The sequence below is a fragment of the Vanellus vanellus genome (genome assembly GCF_965231255.1).
Source record: "Vanellus vanellus genome assembly, chromosome: 16".
NCBI lineage: Eukaryota > Metazoa > Chordata > Aves > Charadriiformes > Charadriidae > Vanellus > Vanellus vanellus.
The window spans coordinates 15,400,913-15,427,706 of record NC_138921.1 but is presented as its reverse complement, the minus strand read 5'-3'; the positions used below and the strand labels follow the sequence as shown (position 1 = coordinate 15,427,706).

Below are 26,794 nucleotides of genomic sequence, written 5' to 3'. Positions count from 1 at the left end.
CGGCGGTGAGACCGTTAACGACTTCTGCATATCCACCTCCCGGCCCCGCTGAGCTCAGCGCTGCCAACCACTTCCCTTCTGCTCTGTCTATGGCGAAACCAAAGGGCTGCGATGAGATGCCGCCGTGCCGGCTGCAGCTCCCGGTGCCCCCGTTTATCTATGCATTGCTGCAGAAACGCAGCCGGGGCCGGGGGGGGGGTGTCCAGGGAGATGTCCCACCGCCGGCGCTCTGCTCAGCAGATCGCCCGGTGCAAATCCAAACCCAGTCCCATTCTGCCAGAAAACCCCAAATGCACAAAACTGGCACCTTATTTTCCAGTCCGGGCTTTGTCGGTCTGTGTGATAGCAATAGCCGGTCCTCCTGGTTGTCCGTTCGGCGGAAGGTGGTGTTTGGCTCGGCCGTGTCCCGCTGTCCCCCCTGCAGGCATTGCCCGCTCTCCCCTGGGGAGCCGGCTCCCGACCCAGGAGGTGGAGACCGTCCTGGTTACACCGTGACCACGGACCCGGAGAGGAGGGGTGGGTGAGTAACGTGTAGCTGTTCCAGTGCATCGCTGTACTCTATGATAACAATGTTCCTATTACTTCATGGTATTTCTTAATTCTGGTTTTATATTTAAATATGCAGTATCTTTTGTACTGTACGTTCGCGGTAGGGGACGCATAATGCACTTTTTTTTACTTTTGTTTGTAAAAATGTACTGTATATTTTATGTGCTTCTTGTGAGAAAAATAAACTTCTTTTGTTTTCCTTTTACAAATTGAGCTTTGCAGCATTTTTGGAGGTGGGGAAGGATCAGCCCAGCTGTGGGGGAACAGGCCCTGCGAGGGGGCGGAAAGAAAAGGAGGCGATGGACGCGTATCATCGGAGCAGCAGCCGCCGCCTGGCTCCCACCGTCCCTGCCCCGTGTTATCTCTTCCCGTCTGTCCTGGCTGAGCTCCCCTTTATTTGGGTCCTGGCTGTTTTCTGCTGCCCTCCAAGGCCAGGTCAGGAGATGCTTTCATCCCTCTCGGTTGTGTCCTTGCAGTGCTGGAGGTGGTGCAGCTGCCCTGCCAGGACAGAGAGCGCAGCAGGAACATGCCCGAGCTGCGGCACGGGGGCACTTGCAGGTTTTTTAAGGGGAAAAGGCAATAAAATAGAATCGGAGACTGGCAGGAGTTGGAAGGGACCTTCGGAGATGACATCCAGTCCAACCCCTCTGCCAGAGCAGTGTCACCCAGAGCAGGTTGCCCAGGCTCATGTCCAGGCAGGTTTTGAATCTCTGCGGAGTGGGAGACTCCCCCACCTCTCTGGGCAGCCTGTGCCAGCGCTCTGCCGCCCGCACAGCAAAGGCTGTCCTCAGCACAGAGATGCTCCAGTGCCCTGAGCATCTCCGTAGCCTTTGCTGGACCCTCTCCAGCAGTTCCCTGTCCTTCTTGACCCGGGGAGCCCAGAACTGGACACAGTGCTCCAGATGTGGCCTCAGCAGGGCAGAGCTGAGGGGGAGGATGACCTCCTTCGCCCTGCTGGCCACGCTCTGCTTGATGCCCCCCAGGAGACCACTGGCCGCCTTGGCCACGAGGTATAATTAAGAAATATACTTCATTCCTGGAGGCTGGAATTAAGTTCCTAGAACTGAAATCTGTAATTCTCCGCTTTAGCTTCTTCTCAGCGCCCCCGGGCTGGGTTTCAGGAGAAGCTCCTCGCATTTCCCTGCGTGTTCCCTGGCGCTGAGCAGATGTTGGCAGCGGAGCGGTTGTGCCTGTGAGAGCGCTGCGTGCGCCGCGCTGAGCCCTCCCTGCACGGCAGCGTGGAAAAACGCTTATTTGGAGAGGGGCTTGGTGCTACCGCAGCGACGTGGGCTTTCTAATTCCCACGGACCTGTGCTACCTCCTCCTCTGAAGAGCAAAACCCTGTGCGAAAGCTGAGGAGCTAAATCCTGGGATGCGGTTCTTCTGCCCTGTGGCCGCCCCACGATCCACCCGAGGTGGGACCAGCCCTTCCCGGGCATTCACCAAATTTTGCCTTTAAAGGCAAAGAGCGAGCATCCGTCTCGTGTGCCTGCGAGGAGTCTTCTCGCTGCCTGGGATTGTTCTTGCTCTCAGAGCTGCTTCGGGGAGGAACATGTCAGTGTTTACCTTGGCAGGGTCGCAAAGCGCAGGCTGGGGATGCTCTCCAGCTTTGGCACACTTGCTAATTGCCTCAAAGAGTCGTTAACCCTCACCAGAAATGTTTGCTTTTTAGTTTGGGTTTGGTTTTTTTTTTGGGGGGGGGGGGTTGATTTGGCTTGGAGTTGGCAGCTGTCAGTCACCCATGGGTCAAGCATGGCAAAGCGTGATTTACTGCCACCCCCTCCCCCCCCGCCTCCGTATCCCGGCCCTCGGCCCGGCTGCCCCGTGGCGCTGCCGTCCTCTGGCCGGGTCCAACCAGCCGGACCAGGGCAGGCACCACGGTGTGCTCACCGCTCACCGCACGATGCTGATTTGCCAACTCCTCCTCACGCCGCAGACCCGTCGGGGGTGAATTCAGTGACTTCAAGGCTACGGCAGCCTTAGCAGAGGCTGCGTGCGGTGCCGCGCGTCACCCTGGAGCCATACGTGGCACGCGCTGGCTGATGCCGCTTCATGTCACCGGCACCACTCGCAGCTTGGCGGGGCCTCCCCCGTGGGCAGCGGTTCACCAGACGGGAAAATAATCCGCAAATGATGGAGGAGAGCGCCCTGGGCTGCCCGGGGTGGGTTTGTGAGGGTTTTGGTCTTCTCCTTACACTTGTGAGCATCTCCGGGGGAAACGGGGCTCTTCCCGCAGCGGGGGGAGGAGGGCGCTGAGCGGGTCGGTACCCCCCGCAGGAGCTGCGGCCTCAGGAGCCGGAACTGCCATCTGCCGCTCCCCGGGCTGAGGAGGAGACCCCAGGCGGAGTCGCCCCAGCACGGAGCGCTTGGCTTTGTGTCAGGGCCTTCCAAGAGTTGCCCAGACCCGCTTACGCGATGACATGCGAAGGAGAACGGTGGGAGCGAGCGCGTGTGTGTGTTGTGCGTGTGCAGCTTTTACCACCCGGGGGTTAACTCTCTCCCGCGCTGAGCCACAGCAGAGCTGGGAAGTTTGTGCTGAGCCCCAGAGGCTCCCACTCGCCCGCGCTCCTCTTTGGGGACACAGCAGCTTTCTCGCCATAGTGTGCTTTTGAGGTCCTCGGGGCAGAGTCTGTCCCTTACCCGGTGCCATTTTGGGGTCAGACGTTTGCTGTTGGCTCATTTAATTCACACTTCCCTCGGCTGATTGGCAAGACGACGCTCCCCGCTCGTCTCGGCTCCCCAGAGGTGGAGATGTCCCCACCGCAGCCCTTTGCATCTCCAGAGTTGCATCCAGGAGGTGATGCGCTCGAGTGTCACCAGCAGACGGGACTGTGAGATGGCCGGAGGGTGCCCTGGGGCTGCCGGTGAGTTCGTGTGTCATTATTTTATGTTCGTGTTATGATTGAAAGTTGGTTCTTTACAGAGCGGTTCTTGTTATGGCCGTACGTTACATCCTGTTGTGATGTTGCTATGGCAAAGCCAGGCAACATCTGGAGCAACACAAGTTCTCTCCGGCGACCGTCGGAGGGTTTATTTATAGCCTCGCTGGCGAAGGGAGATGCCGGAGCCTGAAGCCTCCGCAGGCGGACCGTGGCGTGGGCAGCCGGGCACTGGGTGCCCTCCTGGTTGGGACCCGGGGCGGTGGGAAGACGCAGGGTCCGGCCGTGCCCCCCGCCTCGCCTGCCGGCGGAGGAGCCCGCAGGCGGTACCGGGCAGTGGCCGGGCAGGAGCCCATCTCCTCCAGGACCCTCCGACTCCCTTCTTTGCCCCCGACGGGAGGGGGATGGTTCCCTACCAGTGCTTCCCAGTTTCATGCTGGGGTTGGGTGACCGCAGGGGTGGTGAGCAGATATTGTGATGACATTATTGGTGGGGGGAAGAGAAGGTTTGGCAGGTGAGTGAGGCTGTAAAGCGGTGCGCGCAGAGAAGCGACAGGAGGGATGCAAAGGGCGGCTGCTGCGCTCCCACGCCGGCAGCGGCAGAGAGGAGAAGCCGCTGCTCCGGCTGCAGCTCTCCGGCTGCCCGCAGCCCCAGGACGGTGCCTCCGTGGGCATTTACACGGGGCGGCGGCTGGAGAGCCCCCACTGGCCTCTAGAGAGGTAGAAACATAAGTATTTGTTTCTAAGCAGAAGTTCAGTTGGCAGTGCTGACGTGGGACGCGCCGGTTCCCGCGGTGGATGGAGGGACAAGGGGCTGCCGGAGCAGCCGCGCTGCCGGTGGGGGCTCCGTCTCCATCCAGCCATGGCAAAGGCGCTGCTGTACGGAGCACAAGCGGCGGCAGGTCCTCTCCGTGCGCGTGCGTGCACACGTGCACACACTCGTGTGCATTTCATATCGATAGCAGCAGCTCTGCCGCTTCAGCCCGGGGAGCCGCCGCTGAGCCCGCGGGGTGTTTGCTGCAGCCTCGGCCCTCGCCCGGAGCGCTGCGTATTCCCTAAAAGTCTCATCCCTCTCTGCTTTGAAGGATGGGGCAGCGGCGACGTTGCTGCAGCTGCCATTTCCTTTTATGCAGAGGGTTCGGGAGCAGAAACTGCGCTGCTGCCGCCGTGTCAGACTTTCCCCGGTGTTTAACAAGCAGCTCACGGGAAAACGGCGCAAAGCGCAGCAGGGCAGGACCAACCCAGGTCCGGTGACCCCACTGGGCGGCTTCCACACCAGCCCTGGGCTCGACGACCCCCGCACAGGGCAAGCCAAAAAAATCAAGATGATTTCTCACAAACCGTCATGATTTGGAGATACATAGAAGGTCTTTGGCTTTGGGACGGGGGGACCGAGGGCGATGGCTCAAGGGGAAGAACCCACATCATTGACCGGGTCGTTGTGCCAACGTCGAGCGCGCCCGAGTCTGGCGAGTTTATCCCCCGGAGAGGTGACTTGGCTTTAAAATTTGTCCCTCGCGCAACTGTCAGCGAATCTGGCTGCAGCTTTTCACTACCTGCTGGGTTCAGGTGCCGCGAGGTCCGTGTCGTCGTCTTCCCCCACCGCAACGCTGACGTCAACGCGGAGCATCGTCCGCTCCTGGCGCAGCTCGGGAGCCCGGCCGCCGGCCCCGGTCCTGCTGGGAAGCGGTTGTGTTTGTTTTGGGCAGCCTCAGCAGGGATTTAAAACTTCCAGTGGTAACAAATGGGGTTTTGTCTCGCTGCAGAGCAGCTCTGCAACGTGCGTTGATAAACCTATCGCTGGGAGGGGGCCTGGCTGGCTCCCGGCTGGTACGGGCTGGGATGACCGGCATCCCGCGCTCTTTCCCCTTGGCTTGTGGAGCAGAGGGACGAGGTGGCGTCATCATGAGAGGCGGTGGTCCACGTGTCGCCCACGAAGCCCGTGAGAGCGCTGCCGGGGTCCCTGGGGGCTCGGGGTGAGGCCCCGGCGGGATTTTCCAGCCCCACGAAGTGTCAGGGGGATGGATGACTTTGGCCTTTTGGTGGGCCGGTCGCTGTTTGCAAACTCTTCGGGCTGATACTGGGGTAACTCAGCCCTTGCTGGGAATCCCAGACTGGTGGGGGCCGGCAGGGCCCTCTGGAGCTCCCCCAGTGCCACCCCCCGCCAGAGCAGGGGCACCTCCAGCAGTGGCACAGGACACCTCCAGGCGGGTTTGGAATGGCTCCAGAGGGGGAGACTTCCCCCCCTCTCTGGGCAGCTGTGCCAGTGCTCTGCCGCCCGCACAGGAGAGAAGTCCCTCCTAAGGTTGGGATGGAACTTCCTATGGTCACGTTTGTGCCCGTTCCCTCTTGTCCTGTCACTGGGCACCACCAAAAAAAGCCGTTCCCATCCCCCAGCACCCTTCCTTTAAGGATTTATAAACGTTGAGATGCCCCCTCAGTCTTCTCCTCTCCAGACTAAAAAGCCCCACGTCCCTCAGCCTTTCCTCATCAGAAAGATGCTCCAGTCCCCTCATCGTCTCCGTAGCCCTTTGCTGGACCCTCTCCTGCAGTTCCCTGTCCCTCTTGACCCGGGGAGCCCCGAACTGGACACAGTGCTCCAGATGCGGCCTCAGCAGGGCAGAGCCGAGGGGGAGGATGACCTCCCTCCACCTGCTGGCCACACTCTTCCTGATGCCCCGCAGGATGCCATTGGCCTTCTTGGCCACCAGGGCACATTGCTGGCTCACAGCCATCCTGTTGGCCACCGGGACTCCCCGGTCCCTTTCTCTCAGAGCTGCTCTCCAGCAGGTCAGCCCCCGACCTGCACTGGTGCATGGGATTCTTCCTCCCCAGACGCAGTACCCTACACTTGCCATTGTTCAACTGCATTAGGTTCCTCTCTGCCCAACTCTCCAGCCTGTCCAGGTCTTTCCCTGTCCAGGGGAAGAGCACCCGACTCAGCCCCGGCACCGTGGAGGTCCCTGCATGGGCTGTCCTCTCTTTAGAGACCGGCTAGGTGTTTGCCTGCATCCGGCCTCGGGATGCTGCCCCGCGTCGGGCTCGGGCAGCCGGCACCTCCTGCACCATAAAAGGCAAAGCCTTGGGGAAGAGCTGCCGGGGTGGGAGCCGTGGCGGCCGCCGCGGCTGGCTGCAATGCCAGGCATGCCGGCCGCGTATAAACCGAGCAGAGCCCTCCTGCTCCCCCTCCTCCCGCAGAGTTTACAGGAGCCCGTTTGGCAGAAGGATTAGCCGAAGGGAGGAACTTTTCTGCTCAGAGGGTTGTTTAGAAAAATGCCCAAAGCGTTAATAGGGATTTTTTGATAAGTTACGTTTTCGGGGTCTCCCAAAGGAAACTTGTCTCCGAGGCTGCTGCCGGGCTTCTCTGTTTATCCCGGGTAGAGTTTTCCTATGTCACAACAATTTTCTTAGCAATAACATATTCCCGCAGATCGTTCCCGCCGGCCCGTCTCTGCCCCGTGTGCTCTGTGCAGGCGGTATCTCTCCCCGAAACGCTGGGACGCGGACCAAGGCTCGCGCGCCGCTTCCAAGGAAGGAGCGCTGGGGGAGACGCTCAGCGTCCGTCGGGCGCAGGGCAGGGAGGCGGGGAAGAGCGCCAGGGGCACGGATGCGGGTTTCCAAGCTCTCTGTGGAACCCACGGAGGAGCTGACGGAGGTGATCCTGCCCAGACGAGCCGCAGCAGATGACCTGGCAGTAAATCACTCTGGAAGCGGCGAGATCGGAGGGAAGGCAGGGAGGGTTGCGGCACGGGACCGTAGGGAGGTATTGCTGCAGCAGGTTGGGGAGCAGAGGAGAGTCCCCGAAGAAAGATGCAGGCAGGTGGCGAGTCCTGCCTGTAAAGTGCTATGGACCAGCAAGTTAGAAGGCGGGGGGTGCTTTTACGGTTATTCAGGTGAGATATATTTGGGTAGGGACCGGCGTAGCGTCAACTTTGACAGCTGTTGTGTTAGGAGAGAGCCTCCTGCCCCGCCGCAGAGGATGGGCTCCATCACGCCAACGTGCGTTTTCATCTCCGCTGGCCATGAGGCTAAAAAATGCCGATTCACATGACCCAGGCACGGAGGCTTCCAAGCTGCCTCCGTCTCTCCCAGTAGCGGCGGAAGGAGAAGGCGGTGCTGAAAGTCTGCCGAGACCCAAGGTGGGAAGAAATCTTGGCCGGCCAGTTTCGAAGCCTTTGGACCAGGAATTACAGTGACTGCGCTCCCCGGCCATGGAAGCCTCCACCTGGCAGTGCTATGGATATTTACAGGATGACACAAGTAAGGCGAGGGGGAGAGACTGCGCTGCTTCCCGGGGAGGCTCTGCGGGGACGTGCGAGGATTATACTCTGCCGCAAGTCGGCCAGGAGGGCCTGGGGCACGGGCTGGAGAAGGGGGACCTCCCCGACCCCGGGAGCGACGCGCAAGCCCCCGCCAAGAAGTCAGAGAGGAGGAGCAGCGGGCAGAGAGGGCAGCGGGGGCTGGCGGGGGACCTGTGCTTGGAAGACCACCCCGTGTGGCAGGGGTGGGGGAGAGGGGAGGAAGGAGAAGCCCCTCCGAAGGTGTACGAGATGGAGGTCGGGCACAGGCGAGCGGGCAGGGGCAGGACGGTGAAGCCGGTGGTGTACAGGCTGGAGGAGAGCGAGTACAGGCGCCTGATCGAAGAGGCAGAAGCAGAACCTGAGGAGGAGTGGGAAGCGACGGAGCACGAGGTACCTGTGATTCAGCAGGGTTCCCCAGGGGATGGGAAGGTGGCAAGTCCGAGCCTCAACAGGCTCAACGCTTTCCAAGGAGTCCTGCGGAGGCAGCTGAGCCGTTCGGACTCCGAAAGCAGTGCAGAGAGCAGGCAAGTGAATAAACTGACCCTGAACTCTCCCTCAGGGAGAAACAAGCCGAGTGTCCCCCTCAGGTCGGATAGCTTCGAGCGAAACGCCATGCTCATGGATTACATTTTGCAAAGCAAACAGGAGGCAGCAACATCTGTTTCCTACATCCCCAGAGAGAGCGGCAAGGCAGCCGAAAGCTTCAGGCAGGCGGTGAGCTTCACCCCCCAGCCTGACGGCGCTCCGGACCTTTGCCAGAACGGCCAGCCCGGCGAGGAGGACCTGGCCAGGAAAACCGAGCCAGAGAAGCAGGTAGCGAAGAGCCTGGAGAGAATGGTCTCCGCCGTTGCAAATTACGCTTCGGCGGCTCGAGACACCGCAAAGCTTTCGAGCCCGAGCAGCAGCCAGCTCCTCGGGAGCAGGGAACAGCTGGGAGGTGAAGCAGAGGCAGGGATACTGGATTCGTACAGCCCGAAAAAGACCCCACCGGCCCCTCCTGTCAGGTCCCACAGCAAAGAGAGCCTGGCGCTGAGCATGAGCAAGACTGTGGCGATGACCGAGGCGCTGCTGGAGCCCCGCAGCGACGCGGCGAAGCCTGCCAAGGAGCAGTGGGCAGCTGCAGGCACGGAGCAGCTAACTGGAGGCAGGACTGCAGGAGGAGGGGGCTCGGAGGAGCCGGAGCGGAAGGGGAGGAAGAATCAGGAGGATGAGAAAGTGCTTAAAGTTGCCGACGCAAAGAAAACCTTCGAAAAGCCCAAGGCGGCAGAGGGGAAGGCAGCGACGCCACCGCCCAGCGCCGCCAGAAAAGGTGAGGTGCGAGGGCTGGCAGCCCCCCTGCTGCCTCGCGGGGGGCCGGGGTGGACGCGGAGCACGCCGCAGCCGAGGGCGGGGGGGTTAAGGGGAGGTGGGCACATGGTGGGCGTGAGGCTTTTGAGAAAACAACCTGCCTTGTCGTAGCCCAGCGGTAGGTGGGACGCGCTCAGGGCACCTGTAGCAATCTGCGGGTGTAACGAGGCAGGGTGAAAATCAGGCGTTGAGTCACGTCTGCTGTCCGCATGGCAAAAGCACTTCTTGCAGCGAAGCTGTTTTGTGAGAAAGGGATTGGCTTTTTAAGACTCTCCCATATATCAATAAGTATGATATTGCTTTTGACGAGGAGGTGCAGTGCAGGAGTGCCCGTCTGATACTCTCTCCCACTGTCGTGGGGGATTATTTGCCTCTGTCTCTCCAGGCATTGGGCGAGCCACTATAATTTTATTTTAGCAAAGGCATAAAAAGGAGGCGTTTGTTGTTTTTTTTTTTCCCCTTAGGTTCTTTTTCTCCCGCACTGTGACTTAGCTGAATAAGCCTTTCAGGAGAATGACATCAACTTGGAAAGCCTTTCACTGAAAAAGTAGGGATAAACGAACTTTGTTGAAATTTTACTGGTAAAATGTCAGTTACGCAGAGATAGGGAGAGACGAGAAGTGAGGGTTTGCAAGGACACATCCGACCCGTGCTGGTTAACTCACGTCTTTCTGTTTATTGACGATCTGCAATTGTGGATTTCCTTATAAGGGAAAATAAATCTTTTAAGGCACAGGAAATCTATGCTAGCTTTGAGTTGAACAGCAGGTTTACTTAAAAAAATAGGTGTGCTTATCCCACGGTGCTGGGCACACCGCGCTGTCGATTGCTCTCATTCGCAGAAGTCACGAAACCAAGTCAGAATATGAACATTGCCACAGAGATTGTGTGCGTGTCAGTGATCACAAAAAAAAAAAAAAACAAACCCCAAACCAAAGCCTACAGCAATGAAAAATAGATCCTTTCCTCTCGGCAAGCGTCTGAAGGCACATTGTCGTACTCACGATGTAAAGAAATCAGGTTGGGAAATATTTGTCGCAGCAGACTCCCCGCCGGCTGCCGGGCCCGGGCGCTGAGCGTGAAGCAGCACTGGCGCCGGCACGATCAGGGTGTCTGGATCTCCGCAGCCTCTCCGCTCCTCCGCGAGTGGGAGATTTGGCTGATGAAACGGTACAGCTGATAGGGCGCGTTGCCATCGGCCAGATCAGACGGCGGGCTGTTCTCAGCAGCAGCGAGGCACGCGTCCTTTGCGGGGAACAGAAGGAGCGGGTGGATGCAATAGGTGATCTTACAGAAGAGGGGGGTGAGAAGGGACTACAAGAAATCCTGCTCCATGCCTAAGGCAATACCGGCTACAGCTAAATCACTCCTGACAGATGTTTACCTACTAGTTCTTCAGAAGAAATAGGGAGGGAGGGTCAAGACCATCTATTTCAGAGCTGAACTGTGAAAATGTTGCAATAAAGAAGAGCAGGAATAGCTTGTTGTTTTGCTATATCTGTGACATAGTCTGGTTTTTTAAAATCTATTTCAAAACGTGTATCTTCCCAAATCCCATAGTGCCTAACTGAACACAAACATCTCGCGTATATTTACCACTATATGATTCCTTTCTTATACCTCTGATTTTTCCAGCACCTTTGGTCCAACTTGATCCTAGACAGCAGGGAGAGAAACAGGACAAGATGGCAAAAGGATTCAAAACTGGTTGAATAATGAGGCCAAGACTAGGATGTGGGATAAGTGTAACATGGAGCGCCACGGGAATCACAGCGCCAAGCCTCACGGTGCCGCTCACTGCTCAAAGCCCCTGCGCGTTACGTGGTGCCTGGCTGATTTTTCTTCCTGCTGTTCAGAACGATAGGAAGTGTCAATCCCAAGATATTCATGTTGTAAATAAAATACAGCTTGCTTTTTTCTTTTTTTTTCTTTTCTTTTTTTTTTTTTTTTTGTGTGTGTGTGTTCTGCTTTCTTGTCTCTCTCTTCCTAGTTAATCATCTGGTGTAGCGGAGATAGCAACAAAGAAAATCCCATCTGTTGCAACTAATTGCTTCGTTTTTATTTGGTGTCCCAACATTTTAATTAGGTATTGGGGGCACCTCCCCTTTATCGCAAAAAGGGGGAAAAAAGAAAGATAGATATATTTCACGATCCTGTACAATGGCAAAGGAGAAAAATACATGACGAGCTCAAAATTGATTTAGAGATTTCTTTTCCCTGTAAAAACTGTGGGCAGTGGGTATTTCTGTGCTTTTGCTATAGACGAGTCGGTAGGGACGCGTATGACATCTGTATTACTGCTTATAGCATGCAGGAGAGCGGGTACATGTAGTAATAGATGTGCTTTATGAAATGTATTTTAAATCATTAATAACAATAGCATAAATTATTAACACCCATCCTGACCTAATGTTCACTTATTATTACTCGTCAGTCTCCAACATCTTCCACCCACGCCAGGCGGCACGCAAGCGCCGTCAGCCCAACTCCTCGCTCGCCACAGCGGATTGTCATTGCCCTTTGGGGAGGGGGTTTACGATCCCAAACCCAATTTATTGGGTCTGGAAAGAGCGCAGGGACTCGTTTGATGCCACGCAGAAAGGCGGGGCAGAGCCGGGAATAAAACTAAGGGGCGCTGACTCCTAACCCTCTGCTTTAATTCATATATTCCTCTTTCCTCCTTGTCCACGTGCTCTGACAAACGCTCACACACTTCTCCCTTCCTTGGCTGTTATTTTAAAAAACCTGATTGAACATAATGCTCTCCTTATCTTCGTTCCATAATTCTACAGCTCCCCTTTCTGGCCGAGGATTGAATAAGGCCAAACCAAATGGATTTTGCTCTCTCTCGTTCGCTCTGCAGCCAAACGCTTTGCTGGATCTGGGGAACAGATCAGCCCAGGGCAACGCATCCCTGGGCGGAACACAGAATCCCCTCCAGGAGACAGAATCAATTAGCTGTAATCAAGAGCTCTTACGCGGTGGCTGTTAGTACAATTTTGTCTGGGCAGCTGCTCAGCATTCGATGATCATTGAAACGTCCCTTAAAAACTAGGTTTCTAAGCAGTTGAATAAAGCTACCCTCGCCGTTCCGTATGTGCCCAACAGACATGGAGAAAACGAGGCAGAAAGAGTAAATCTAATGCTATTCTGCACACAGAAAAGGGCTTGGTTATTTTTTTTTTTTCCCATTGCAATCAGTTCAGATTTCCCTGCGTAAAAAAACAACACTGCGTTCCAGTAATGTTAAGTGAAATGTAAGATCACATCACCGGTTTCAATGAGAGCAGCTCTTCTCGGTGCTGCTGAATCCGGCCTCGCGTAGCTAAATCACCAGCGCCATAGGCGAAGAAATATTAAAATACGCAGCTTTCAGGTGGGAGAACCTAGCGCTTCCGGTTACAGTTATTTAAATATAATAACAAACCAAAAGGCTTTGAGAAACAAATAGATAAATAGTGGACACAAATGTCCTTCACAAGTTGTATAACTTGGATACCTGCAAACCCAAGGTCCGAAACACAAACTGTTGTGTCCGGTATATTTTCCATGACTTAGAAATTAAGCTGCGAAATAACAGGACTTTAAATTGCTGATCTCTCTAAACCCTCTATAAGCTGTTTCCCTTCATTTAGAATATATTTAGCAATGAGGATTTAAGGAAATTGAAATGTTCGAGACAAATTCATCTCCCGAGTGACTTTACTGGTTCGGAATGACTGGGTTTGCCATCCATCTGAGATTGCCCAGAGGCTCCGAGCCAAATTGCATAATATCAGTTGAAGGCCAAAGCCATCAAAATTTCTCCTAGAAGGAGGTGCCTCAGGTGTTTGGATCTTCCTTTACCTTTTCTAACGAATAACACCGCACTGGCAAAGGCGGCTGCGGGGCATACCTAACGCGTTACTTATACGGCACGTCGAGATCATCATAGGACCAAAGCTGCGTGATTTATTGCAGTGGTGGAACTGGTGCATATTTGCAAGCAAGCTAAATTTAGCCGCTGACATAAGTTTCAGAGGTGGAGTCTGTAGACAGGGCGCCGTTTCCGTATAAAGGCTGGGAGATAGGCTGTTTGCAGCAACCGTGCAGCGCTGTGGCGGAGGGTAAAATACGTGGGATGGCGAAAACGAGCGAGATGTATTTTTGAATAAATTCTGAGCCTTTTCTGTGAAATTTAATCATCAGGCGTGTTGGTACTGATAAAATAGAAGGCCAAACTTTGTCGTGTGGTTCCTTGTTGCTGCAAGAATTTGGTAATAGGATATTTTCCTTTACAAAAATTAGAATTTGTGACATATTTTGACAAGTTGTTAAGCTTGCATTGCTCTGGCTATAATTTAAGTACTGTTTGTTAGAATGATTTTATTCAGCTGAAGTGATGAAGATTACTGTTTACAGTGGAACCAAAGAGCATGTGTAAAACCTTAGCCATTCCTTCTGCTGTTGAAGATTTCAGCCTGAAATTCGTGTCATTTCTTCATCGCCTTGTGCGGCGAGCTGTTGGCATCTAAATGGCTCATTAATCCAGGTCAGGATCTGAGTGATCTTTGGAGCATTTCCACCCAAACGTTTAAGGAAGCACTAGTGAAAATTCAACAGGTATTGTTTCCCTCTGAGTCCATCCTCAGTGACTCTTCCAACGATGTGTCAAGCCAGCTGTGCTGCAGGAGTCTCCATCCCCGCAGTGACAACGTGAACCAACCGTTCAGGCGGCAGTTACTGAGAGGGTTAGGTTTCAATCAGATTTCTCAGGATAGATTTCGCTTTGCGTCCTCTGTGCATCACTTTTTTTTTTTTTTAGATGGATGCCCAAAACCTTCCTTGGTTTCTCTTCCAAGCTGTCGGCTAGCACTGGGTACTGCCACCCGTGCTGTTGTTTTTCAGCCCAGGGTAAAGAATAGCCTGGTACACGATTAAAGTATCATTTCAAGCTTGCCCACCGTTTTGAGCTAGAAGGAGTTATACATACGTGTAATATTTTTAAGTACCATTTTATATGTTTGTATTAATAGCTTTTTTTTTTATAAAGTTTTAACCCACGTGCACAGGTTTGAGACTCCTAATAAATGGCCGTGGGACTGGCAGTCAAGACACTCAGCTCTGTCACTGACTCATTGTGTGACCTTCAGCAAGTCACGTAACTACGTGGAAAACATGAATCACGATCTAAACCCACTAAACTGCAGATTACCTGCAGGTCGGCTCCGAGGCTGCCAAACTGCTTTTGTTTTCTTCTTTTTTAGCTTTAAAGAGATTGTTTTGAGGGAGGAGGGTGGAGAGTAAGTGCATTGGGCTGGCTTTCAGAAGGAAGGCATTAATTTCACGGTAATTGGTGCCGCGGGCAGTGCGTGGCAGGGATGCACGCTTGCAACTTTCATCTTTGGGTGTATCGTTTTTTTATCAAGGTGTTGCTCAGTACGTAAGAGAGACCTTCCTGCTTATGGAATCAGTGGTTAAACTAGTGTCAAAGTTTACAAATGTTAGATAACATGTTTGTTTAATTTGTAGCTACTGTGGCATCTGATGTTTCCATCAGCTGTAATCAGTCAGAGCAACAAGACCATGACAAATGTATCTGTGAGGCTTTCTGCATGCTTTAACACCCAGCTAGCGCTTACCAGGGGGCAGTTCACTGTCCTGTTGCAGTTTCATGTGGGAAGAGGAGGGTTCTCAGCTGAGCTCATCAAGACACACACATTTCCCCAAATTCTGAAGGATTATAACGGGACTCACAGGTTTTTCATCCCCTGAAAAATCAGGCCCCTTAAGCACCTAACCGCACGCAAACGAATTTGCAAATATTGGCCAAAACATATAAGGAAGTTAGACTAGCTTTTGGTTTTGGCCATGTATGGTAAACACTGTGCAATGTGGGCACTGATCTAGCATCGTTCATCCGCTCCTCAAGTTCCCCGGAGGAACAGAGACACGCAGCCTTTGAGCGTGGTATTACCCTGCGTGCCTTGAGGTATTTGCTGCACAGGTACTCACCTTCTTACTGTTTACCGTATTAACAACTGTTAGCCGCGTTCATCAAGCGGCAGAGATAAAAACCCCTCTTTACAACCACATAAGCCAGCACCCCCAAAAGTGGCTTTACTTTTAGTGCAACGGGGAGAATCTTTGGTTTCAAGCTACTGTTGTGCACTTCTCATTAGAGTGTGATTTTTAGCAGGGGCTTAAGCCCTCCTTTTGTCCCCCGCCTTGCAGGTAGCGCCATTTTCCACGGCGGTGACAGGCCCCAGCGAGCCAACGTGACAATACGTGGCAACGCGGTTCTTTTTTCTTGCAGAACTGTTTGGTTCTCTCTCCAGCATTGCTTTTCTCGCCAGCAGGCTCCAGCTGCGCCCCGCTCTGCCCAGGCCTCACCAGCAGCCGCGGGGTTGTGCCTCCTCACTCATCGCTATGAGTGCTCCCAATGTTCGGGTTTTATTGCCGCAGCGCCCCAAACCCGCCCTGTCCCTTGGCCAGCGCGTCCCCCACCTTTGCTGGCACGCTGGGTACCTCAGGCAGAGGAGGGGAGCGCCATGACAGCGGGCAGCCGCAGCCGGGCCTGTGAGGGAGGAGGCCTGAGGCAGGCTGGGGAGCAGCGGGGGGGGCGCCGGGCCGGCAAGGGGCTAAACGCCCGAGGGGAACCGGGCTGCGGCGGCCCCGCTGGGGCCGCGGAGGGGCGAGGAGACGGTCCCCTCAGGGCGGGTCCGGCCCCAGCGCGGCTGAGGGACGACCGCCACAGAGAAGCGCACCGGCCGGCGGAGAGGAGGGGGAAGTGAGGAGCGCGCGACCACGCGTGGCGGCGAGCGCCGCGCCGCCATTGGCTAGACGGGCCGCCACTCACCTCGCCGGCCCCGCCCCCCGCCGGGCGAGGCGGGAGGGGAACGCGCGGCGGCGGGAGGTGCTTGTAGGGGAGGGGGCGGGGCCCGCCGCGAGGGAGGCGGGGCCGCCAGGGGGCGGGGCCTCGCGCCGGCGCTGCCCGCCCCCGCCCCGCGGCGGTCAGTCAGTCAGTCAGTCAGGCAGTGGCGGCGGCGGAGCGGCTCCGCCGGGCTGAGGAGCGGACGCGGGGAGGCGGCTCGGGATCGCGGTGCGCGGCGCGGCGGGACTGGGGAGGGGAGGGGGGTGGGGAGGGAAGGCGGAGGAGAACCGGGTGGCAGCGGGACGGGTGGCAAGCTGGCGGGGCGGGCGGGAGGGCGGCCGGCCCGCCGCGGGGAGGCGGCGGCGGTGCTTGCGGGAGGGCGGCGGCGGCGCGGCCGGGCAGGGCAGGGCGGGCTGGGGTCCGGCCGGCCGGTCGGGCGGGCTCTTCCTGCGCGCGGCCGATCGTTGCCGCCGAACCCTTCCTGAGGCGGCGGCCGCTGTCAGCGCCCGGGCCTGCGGGGGGGGGAAGCGCCCTCCCCTCCCCGCCCCGGCGCTTGGGCGCCGCTCTCAGCCCGGGGCTTTTCCCCCGTTTTCTCCGCCTTATTAGGTAGCGGAGCGGCCCGGGGTCGCGGCGGGTTGCGGCATCCGGCCGGGGCTCGCAGGTTGCCGGTAGGACGTGCCCCAGGCGGGGCCACCCCTCCGGCGGGGCCGGGCTCTCCCGCCGCCGCTCGGGCGGCCCCCGCACACCTGATGCCCGCTGCCAGCCCCGGCCGCCTTCCGCAAGGAGAAAACCGTGTGTGTGTGTGTGTGTGTGTTTCCTTTTGTTCGGCTGTTGTGTTTTGTTTTTTCTTTTTTTTTTTCCTTTTTTTTTTTTTTAATTATTTATTTCTTAAATTTTTATTTTCCTGGCGATGCGGCAGCAGCTGGATGGCAGCGGCGTGTGCGTGTCGCCCCCGGAGCGCCGCGTCCCCGCTGCCACCCCGATAACGTTGCAGAGGACAAAAGATGACTGGAGGGTTTAGTTTGGGGTTTGTTTTGTTTTTTATTTTATTTACGCTCGTGTGGAGCCGGTACATGTCACGCCGTTATTAATGGCTCTTCCGAGCCTGCTGGGGAGATGTGTAAAACCCGGGGTTGTGTGAGATGCTTCTAGGCTTTGATTTTCTATGCAGAAAGCCACATTGTTTTAATAGCGATACGTCAAAGGCCAGAATTTAAAGGTTAGCGCTTACCCGTGCTTTGTGAAATTAGCCGCTTCTCCGCTCACCGTACAGGGAAAGGTGTCCGACGTGCAACCGCAGCAACGTTCAGCTGTAGTACCCCGGTCTAGACAATGTGATGCTGTGACTGCACAGGAGACAGGGTGGGTTTTTTTTAAAAAAAAAAAAAAAAAAAAAAAAAAGAGAGAGGCTGAAAGCTGACTGGAAACAAAAGTAAAACTGATTGATGCAGTTTTATTGTTGAAGTTAAGTGATATGCATTAGGGTTTGGGGTTTTTTTTAATAGCTGTAGTTTCAGCCCTGCACACGTTTGTTTGAGCACGTCTGTTCAGCCTGTTCATGCAGATGTGCATGTGGATTAGTATAAGCAAGACCAAGGATGTTATCAAAATGAAAGAGTGACATTTTGAATATAACTAGGCTGTGGCTGGTTTTTCAGTTTGCTGATACCGATTCTGGTTTAATTTTAGGCCAGGCTGTATCCAAATTACCTGACGCTATCCTCTCTCTTCGTGTGCCTCTGTAAGCACATGCAGGAGAGATGCTCTGTGCCTGCTGGAAGCGTGGGAAAATGGTGTGAACTGGCACAGTCTGTCCCGCAAGAAGCGTGTCTGTATGTGCTGAATGTGCGAAGGCTAGAGAAAACAGCGGGTATCTTGTGCGTGAGGCAGGAGAGGATATATTCGATTTTCATTTGAATAACAAGCATTGAATCATCTTTTCTGCTCAAGGGGAAAAACAGATGGCTGCGCGCTCACCGCGATGTTTTATTGCAGCTAATATTGGTATTTGCTAAAGACTGTGTACACAAAGGTAGAAGATCAAATACTGTTGTGATAAAGTCAATGCATGTTTGTTTTGTGTAGGTATTTTTTTAAGTATTTTCAGTAGCCGTAGTAAGACCTGACACTCAGGTACATGTCAGAGAGCATTTGCTTTGTGTTTGTTGTAATATAGCGCTTCATAATGGTAATTTTTTCAATGGTCACTTGTAGCCTTTTGTACAGATTGCTTTAATCAGCATTTGTGTGTCTCCCTTAATGTTCTCTGTTGGCATTACTCTATCTTCGAGTGAGCTGCCTTTTCAAACATCATTGGATTTTTTCAAGTTAAATCTTCATGCTTATTGCATCTGTCACTTCTGGGATTCACTCCAAGCAAAAGGCAGAGATTCAGTTTAATGGCAATGAGAAGGAATGCACAGAAGGGTAAAATATCAGCTTTCCTGAGTGATGCAGCAAAGGACACTGAGAGATCTGCCCTCAGTAACTGTTCCATGCATCATCTTCGAGATTAATATTACACTGTAACGACGGCTGCATAAAACAGCTCATTAAAGCACGACGTTGCATTTTGACCGTAAGAGAATTATTGTGTTGGTTTTAATTTGATTATCGATTCCGAGGAGTGTAACTCGGGTGCCAGCTTCCTATTTTGAAGACATGAGCAAAACACTTCCTGGCCTGAGTTTGCAGCTCGGTGAGGTCATCAGCGCACCACTCCCAGGGCTAGGAATGTCCTTTTAGGCAAACTCACAGGCACATTTGCACTTGACTTTCAAAGTATGGCTTTGTTTGTTTTGATTTTTTGTTTTACTTTTTTTTTGTGATCATGTCAGTCCTTCTCTAAGGATGTGTTGGAGCAGAAACTCACTGAGGATTTGAAGTGCCCCAGTTTAAGCGTTTACAGGGCATATGAACAAGAATTAAAATGTCTGTGTTCTCTTCTAGCTCTTTCCCTGTACTCTCCCCCACCTAATATTTTTAGTTTGCTTATATTCTGGTTGTTAACGCTGAAATTAATCTGATTAGAAACTGCTTGCAGCTTTAGTTTACAGTCACACTGGTTATGTAGCCACTTGAAAAGTCAGATTGTCAGTGGCTGACAGGATGTGAACTGCATTTTTTTTGGCACGATACGCCCAAATGCAGATGGTGGTGGCATTGCTGGGATGAAGGCCGCGGCAAAGCTAAAGCAAGAAGGTTTAGGTTAGCTGAAGTGACTCTGGAAAGCTGGTGGTGAAAGCTGATTATTCCGAATGTATGGAATATACCAGTGTAGTTGGGAATTGGTTACTGGGCCCTTTCTTTTGATTTGCTAATAGGATTGCTTTGTTCTATTTTTCCTCGTGTGAGTAACTATACTAAAAATGGATTACTTGTTTCTTTTTGAGGTTATTATTATTCAGTACTTGACTTTATATGTGTTTTTTTAGATGATAGCATTAGGCACGTAAAATGCCAGGTGACACTGGAATTGTGTGGCTTCTCGGCGCGGCAGTGACAAGCCCGAGAGGTCCCACCGGCAGGTCTGGCGTTGCGCTGGAGCATTTTCTGATGCCGAGGCTGGCGCTGATGGTCCTCAGAGGAGCAGACTGTCTGGAGAGGTTCCTAATGCAATATACCAGCCATTAGTTGTAATACCAACCATTAGTTGTGTACGTGCCTGCATAGGTTTGTGTAGTGACTACAAATCTGATCAGAATTAATGGCTGGATGTGAATGGAGGTAACGATGTAGCTATAAACCAGAAGGTGACCGTTGGGCAAATAGCTAATTTTACTTTACACCTCTCCCTTGCGGTTCTTCGTGCCAGTAAGACTGATGTAATCTCTTTACAGCAGACCTCTTCGTAAAAAGTCACAAAGTGCTCCTGAAATGGAAGAGGCTTCTGTGATGGCTACCATAAAAGCTTTAAATTCCTGCTCTGTAGGTCGAGAACTAGCAAGGAGCCTGACAGAGAAATAATGAAAATGGTATCTGCTACTGCCTCCTAAGGGGAAAAAAAACATGTTGTTCTATCGAAGGCTGCCGGCCTGCCGGTGCTCTCATGGTGCCCATCGACAGAGAGGTCTCCTTGGTTTAGAGATGACAAAGTAGAACATGGGCTCTTTGTCCATTCTTCCTCTCTGCTTTTCTTCTTCGTTAATGAGTTAGATACCAAGGTAGCATCACCTGCCTTGAAGAACGGGCAACAGCATTTCTTCAACATTAGCACTTTGCTTCTTCAACGTTGTTTGCTTTGTCTTGTCCCAATTTTGTTGATGATAACAACAAATGATATATAATATGCTTTTTGCTATGAGCATGTAATGACTCCTTTGAGGTCTGGCTCTCAGTGGGAGAAGCTGGATGTGGTTGGGTCGGTTATAGTGACTCTGTTTGATGTTGAGCTGGGCCTCTCAATCCATCATAACTAGGTTTATCTTGTTTTCCCTTTTAATAATTAAATCTGAAAAAGCAATGGAAATAAACCAGTGGTGGGATCTGACTTAAAGTGATTAAGGTTCAGCCTGATGCGGTCAGGCGTGCTGAGATGAGCGCACAGCTTTCATCTGGAGCATTGCTGAGCTGCGCTTAAGGCTAAGCGTTGCCTTTAGGAAGAATCATGGGGTTTTTTGTGGCTCTCCAAATCTTGGCTGGCCATAGCATCTCTGTCTGTAATCTATGTGTGTACAAGCATATATGTCACCTACGTACAATTCTTCTTAGCCGAACACGTCTGCAGTCTTATCAAATATGCCTGAGCAGGTGTCATGAAACTAGAGGAGGGCGCTGTGCTAAAACTGAGACCGCGTTTCCATCCATGTATGAACCTAGGCAATACATTTCATCTGCAATTCCTGGTCTAAGCAGTCCCCAGAAAATGGACTTCAAATCACTGTGACTGAAGTATTTAGAAATGTGGGAACTTCCCCTCCCTCCCCCTCCGTCCCTGTAGTTCTGCATATAGTTGCCATAGAGACTGCGTTCTGGGGTCCTTGAAAAATCCATTGTTTGTCTCACATAAATGTATAAACCTGCTGTATTGAAACATCACACTTTGAAGCATCCCCTTCCCCTGCAAATCTGATAGGGGCTTGACAGCCTACGGTACTGCAGGTTTGGATATTGGACATGTGTCAGGCACAATCAGACAAACTGATAGTGGGTATAATTAACACCACCAGGGATTAGCAGGCAATAACAAATTCAAGCCATGGTAAGCACTCTGTCCCTTGGGAGCCGGGCAAACTGGCAGTGCTGGGCAGATGATCACTTGATATGGAAGATAGTCATCAGCAAAAGCTCGACGGTGAGGGAGTCAGCTCAGTGCTAGTATTACCTCTTGAAATTGCCTTCCCCCCCCCTCTTTTCACTTTAAATACTTGAAAACCTCACGGTTGGATAGTTCATGCTGGAACCTTGAACACCCAACAGATTTGGGGTATACGCTTGGCATTTATTTGGCATTTTTTCATCATGCGGTGGCCAGGCAGTGTTGCAGTTGTTTCTTGCAGTTACCCGTGTAAAACAGATCGATATCCCTGTTTCCAAACTGGAAATGTGAGGTTAAGCATTTTGCTTGGGGTCGCACAGGTACTAGGCTGGGAGTAATTCTACCATATAATACTAAGTGCACTTATTGTTTTACGGGTGGTTCATAAATTTGCACCAGCACGCACAGTCGGATGTGTGTGTGTGGATAAATGGCCATTCTTACACTTAGCTTTTCAACTGTTAATTCCTTGCTGCAGTACTTAAATTAATTATCCTGTATGTTGGAGGTTGGCATAAATAGGCACAAAGCCGTCTTGTTCAGAACAGGAGGTGGGTTAAATTTTTTTGAGGTTTCGGTAATTTTTTTTTTTTTTTAAGGTTTATTTTCATTTTTGGATCTGCTGAGATTGGTTTGCAAGGCAGGAAAAAAAATCTTGAGCCAGCTTAGACAAAAATGAGTTGCCAGACGTACTTCAGCAATATATACTTCTGCTTTAGCACAGCATGAAGTGTAGGCACAAAACACTTTTAGCTGAGTGTCATCGTGCCTTGCAGCATCTTTTTCCTGGCTGCTGCTGCTTTCTGCAGCAATTTGTTAACGTTCTGCGTGGTGTCTTAAGGTGCCGTGGTTTAAAGGTGGGCTACCCTGGTTTGCCCTCCTGTTTCACCATGCCTTGGATGGAAGTAAGTTATCTCTATGCACTTCATTTTGCTCCCTGCTGTTTCTTTGGGGGTTAAGGTTACCTTTTTGTTCTTTGTATGTAGTGCTTGCATCATTGATCTGGTCTACGTGGGGAATTCTTAAGCACTATGAAAGATCACATAAAAACCAGCTGGGGCTTATCTCGGTGGAATACTGCCTCTTGTTTTGGCTGGTCTCCTCCAGAACTGCTGTAAATGCCACAGGGACTGTCCAAGGGCTGGAAGCGTGGGTTGCACGTGCAGTAACATGACTGTCAAGCTGACAGGTAAGTAAAGCTTAAAGGTCATCAGACACAGGCTGTAATTCTTCATGCCTCTTACTGAAAACAAGTTCCCCAGCTGAGAGCAGCCAGCCACAGGTCCCTTCCCCAAGAAACCAGCCTTCGCCCAGCGCCTATCAGGGTGCGATTCTCCCTATCAGGTAGGCAGAGAGCGGCTGTGGGAGTGCTGAGGGTGTCGGGGACAGCAGGTACACCCCTCGTCCTTGGCACAGCGAGTGTGTGGGCGTAGGAAGATGTTTTTCCTTCTTGCATCTGAATTTCTTTTCTTTGTAGCATAGCAGGAATGTTTATTAAAGCTTGCTTACTGAACTAAATATGCTTTCCGAAGTCACTTCTTTTTTTTTTCCTTGCTTGCCTAGAGAGGTGAGAAAGGTGCTCCGTGGTTTGACACCAGCTCGCCCGGGTTGCCGCCCTCTCAGCTATGGCGTGCGGCAGCCGGGGCTCTGCCGCAGCAGAGGACAGCAGCCTTGGCCTGAAACGGATCGGCGACAAAGAACATCTGTAGGACAGAGGAAATGTGTTTGAACTTGGAACCATTTGCTAAAACAGATGTTTGAGGGGCTGTAATCGGTACCACAAGATAAGGATTTAAAATCAAGTTAGCAGATTGAGCTATCTGGATTTGAGTTTTAGCCTCCTCCAGTCCCTTCCTCCCTCCCCCAGCCCTGATTTCAAATTGCATGTTACGGAAACAGGACAGAATGACAATGGTACTCTTTGAATTATAGGCTGCTTGGCCAGAAGAGCTGGCAGGACAGCAAATGGAAATCTGGAGAAATACAGACCCGTTCCAACTGTGAGAATTGAGATTCATTTTGCAGCTTATTTGCACAGCATTAAAATCTGAAACGCGTTTGCGTTGTCCAGTCTGAACCTTCTGCGTTCTTCTATGCTGAGGATATTGTCTTCTCTTTGACAATTAACCATTGTTGGGTTTATTTCGAGAACATCAAAAGTTCAACGTCAGTGCCTCACCTCTTGGATGGGTGTTATGGAGCAGCTTGAGAAGTGAAAGTCGCTAAATTGGGCTCCGATTTAGGTAGAGTTCGGACGAAGGTGTTTCTTAGGGTATGCTAACCAAGCCCGTTACTACTTTTTAGAGTAGAGTGTCTCCATTCAGAATTGCAGTGTGATGGACCACACTGGTCCGTGCTGTAACCCCAGTCTAACCACAACATTCCCCAGGTCTCTGGCCCATCACGTTTGCCATTCCCGGGCTGGAAACACGCTTCAGACACCACGGCAGCAGTGCATGGCTGCAGCACTGGTCCAAGAGGTGCTGCCATTATGCTTGGCCATCCCGCTCCTCTCTGATCGTGTCCCCCAAGGCAGTGCTGTCTTCTCAGCGGGCTCCCGGCAGGTCTGGGTGTTGTGCTCCATCCAGCAGACCAGCAGAGCGTTTGTGGTCAGGCAGGGCCATCTGGAGAATGCTGCATCCTCGCTTGGTCAGTCTGACTCACACTTGGCTGGTCTATTTGTGAGCCTCAGTTGTGCTGATCTGTTGTTTCTGCTTTATTTCTAACTTGTGAGGAATCTGTGTCCCGGCTAAATTTATGTTTATAGTGGAGGGCTTTCTGCAGGTCTTGGTTTCCTGATGGTGGCTCTCAGTGCTACAGTGCTTTTGAAGAACTGGGACCTATGACCTTTTATCTAGGAGACCGTTTATCTCCTTAAAACATCTGTAACATTTATAGTTTCTTCCTATGATATACCATGGCACATTGTAATTGAGGATGAATAGAAAACAGTTTATCACGTCCTTTGGAGATTTCTCGTTTTGATAAATCTTCTTGTCATTTTTTTAAGGAATGATACAATTAACTGTAAGCAAGGAGAAGCAGGAGAAGTTTCCAATAATGTCTTGAAGCCGCTGCAGTTTAACAGTAAAAGTGCTTACCTTAGAAAATACTGTGTTAATCAAATTACCTTCATGTCTGCACCTCTTCTTGACTTTTGCAGAATGGGAAATCCTGCATGTGGTTTTTTTTTTTTCTGTGTTTTGGGCTCCCAGCACCTGGGTACTGTTGTCTGCTTGGCTTCTAGCTTAAGTCTGTCACTGAAGAGGACAGACTACGTCCTGTATCCAGGACTTGAGTTTCGGGTCTAGTGGCTACCGGTGAGCTCCTCTGTCGCACGCATAGAAAGACGTTATGTTTGCCGTTTATTTCATTTGGGCATGTTCGATTGCCTCAAGTTGTAGGAGAAGATACATTTGTTTTCTGCTGTTGGCACTCTGTCATGTTAGAAAAAATTACTTGTGCCTTAGCTGGTTAGTTGGCAAAGGTAAGACCTGGTGGTGATTTGGTGAGAAATTAATGAAGCTGTGGTGGGGAAGAGCTCTTTCTCCATTCATAACCACCATCCTTTGCAGGTACTAAGCTTTAGCCCAAAACCAGGTTGAAAAATAATAATAAAAAAAAAGCTTGCTATGTGTCTTGTGAATATGGTCTGGAAGATGCTTGCCTGTAACCTTCCAGAGAGCAGAAGAATTCAGCGAATCGGGGTAGCAGCTCTGAACAGATTGGTACCTCCTTCTTAGCTCTGTTGCACTGATAAGAGAACTAGGTCAGCTCTGTGGAGAAAGCATTTTATCTGCATACTTCTCTTAACTGGAATCCCGGCGCTTGGCTGTTGTAACAGGCATGCTGACTTGCAGCTCTGCACGGGGGGTTGTGCTCTCCGTCTCGTGTTTTCCTCGGGGTCAAAGTGTGGTCTGAAGCCCCGTTGCTTTCTTCTCTGTGGCATGTGCTGCTTTTGCTGTGGGGGTGATGCAGTCAGTCCCCAGGGGTGTAAGTAGCATCTTCCATTATGCTGGTGTAATGTCTCTGGCCGAAGTTCATAGGGCTGTTCTTCAGCTCTGGAAGTATATTGCTCTGTCTTTTGGCAGTGGATGAGGACACAGTGCGCGAAGAAGCATCTCTGGTGTTTATTTCAGTGGAGAAAGTGGAGGAGAACGAAGGCTCTTGGAAGGGAGGATATGAAAGGCTATGGCCTTCTGTGGTCAGCTGCTGCAGCAGCGGTGTCTTATGGTGGGAGTCGGTCTACTCCAGTGCAAGGGTTCCCTTCCCTTACCCAGTAAAGCTTGTTTGGTGCCCACCAACTGTGTAACTGTCTCCAGTGGCAGCAAAAGTGGAAGCTGAAATGCGGAGGTGCACTGAGGCATCTGGGATGCGTAATCCACAGGTACCCTAGTCCTCCTTTCCCCGTGTCTTCTGTACGTTACTTGCCTTTACGAGATTTTGTCCTGGGTTTCAGTGCTTTTTTTTTTTTTTTTTCCCCCCTCTACTTTGCTCTCCTCTGTCTTCTGTTTTCATCTTTACTAACCTTTTTTGCCCAGCGTGTGCTAAATTTCTATCATCCGGATATCCCCCAGTACGTCACACATGGCCGCCTATGAGGTTGGCAGCTTTAGTGCCAAGCTGACAGAAGATACTATAGATGTAAACCCCAAAGAGGAGGTGGGTGTGGAGGCTGTTGCTCTGGCCCCCGTTCCTGCTCCTCAGCTGCCTCGCCATTTCAGGTCCAGGGTTTGTGTAACTGCTGCTGTGCTTCTCTTTTGCTGGTTACCCATCTCGTTATGGCCTCCTGATAAATTATTTTGTGTAATGATTTTTGTGGGCACTCATTGCTCTAGCTTTATGGTAGATGACACAGATTAAATGAAGACAGTCAGAGCTCTCTGTTTGGGGTAATGACTTTCAACTGCGGTGTCCTTTTGTCGCTGTAAATTATGGTAAATGATGTAATGTTAGACCGTAAAGATCCAAGCTACAAGATGGCATGAGTAGTAAGATCCCCCAAGAAGGTGAATTGCACGCCTTGAAATCTTTAAGCGAAAAATATCCATTGCATCCCTGTGTGCACGTGGAAGGAGTGTCAGCCACAGCGTGGGGTATGTGTGCTTGAGGTGAGCACGTACAGGGTATACCCTTAGGAAACAATATGTGCTTCTGGATGATGCCCAGAAGATTTATGCGTTTGAGGCACTTCTGACTTAAGAGTCCTTCATATTGTAATGGTCTTAGTGTGATTGTTTCAGGGTACTGTGCTGAAAACCAGAATCGTATCAAGTATTTCACAGGTTAGAACCAACACCTTGCACTTTGTCCAGAACGGCAATTTCAGCTTATTTTAAGTTTGGGTTGTGTTACATGTTTGAATGTGCTGGGCTCCCCAGTTGAGATATAATCGAATTCCCTGGTAGTTTGTGGTTTAGGTTCCCATCCCAAAATAGAATCTCGCCAGTGGTATAACAGCTGGAAATTTCAGTATTAAGTTCATATTCCATCTTTTTGTCTTTAAAATGAAGTGAAATCAGATGGCAGTCTTGCTCAACCTAGACTAAAGTAACCAAAGACTGAAAATAATCTGTGCACAAATATGATGTATTTTGGAATTGTGACCA

The 26,794-nt window shown here is 51.9% G+C and overlaps 1 protein-coding gene across 2 annotated transcripts in view; it reads left to right on the top strand.

The window, feature by feature from the left end:
* Positions 1 to 8,562: 8,562 nt before the first annotated feature.
* CORO1C (coronin 1C) overlaps positions 8,563 to 26,794 on the top strand; it is a gene marked incomplete at its 5' end in the record, with an annotated part of 56,879 nt that continues 38,647 nt past the window's right edge. Inside the window, one exon of one of the 2 annotated variants that reach the window (XM_082491501.1) lies at positions 8,563 to 9,037. In XM_082491501.1, coding sequence (XP_082347627.1) covers positions 8,563 to 9,037 — 475 coding nt within the window. Of the gene's footprint in view, positions 9,038 to 16,087; positions 16,157 to 26,794 lie in introns of those variants that run through there. The other variant, XM_082491502.1, reaches the window with a different exon arrangement.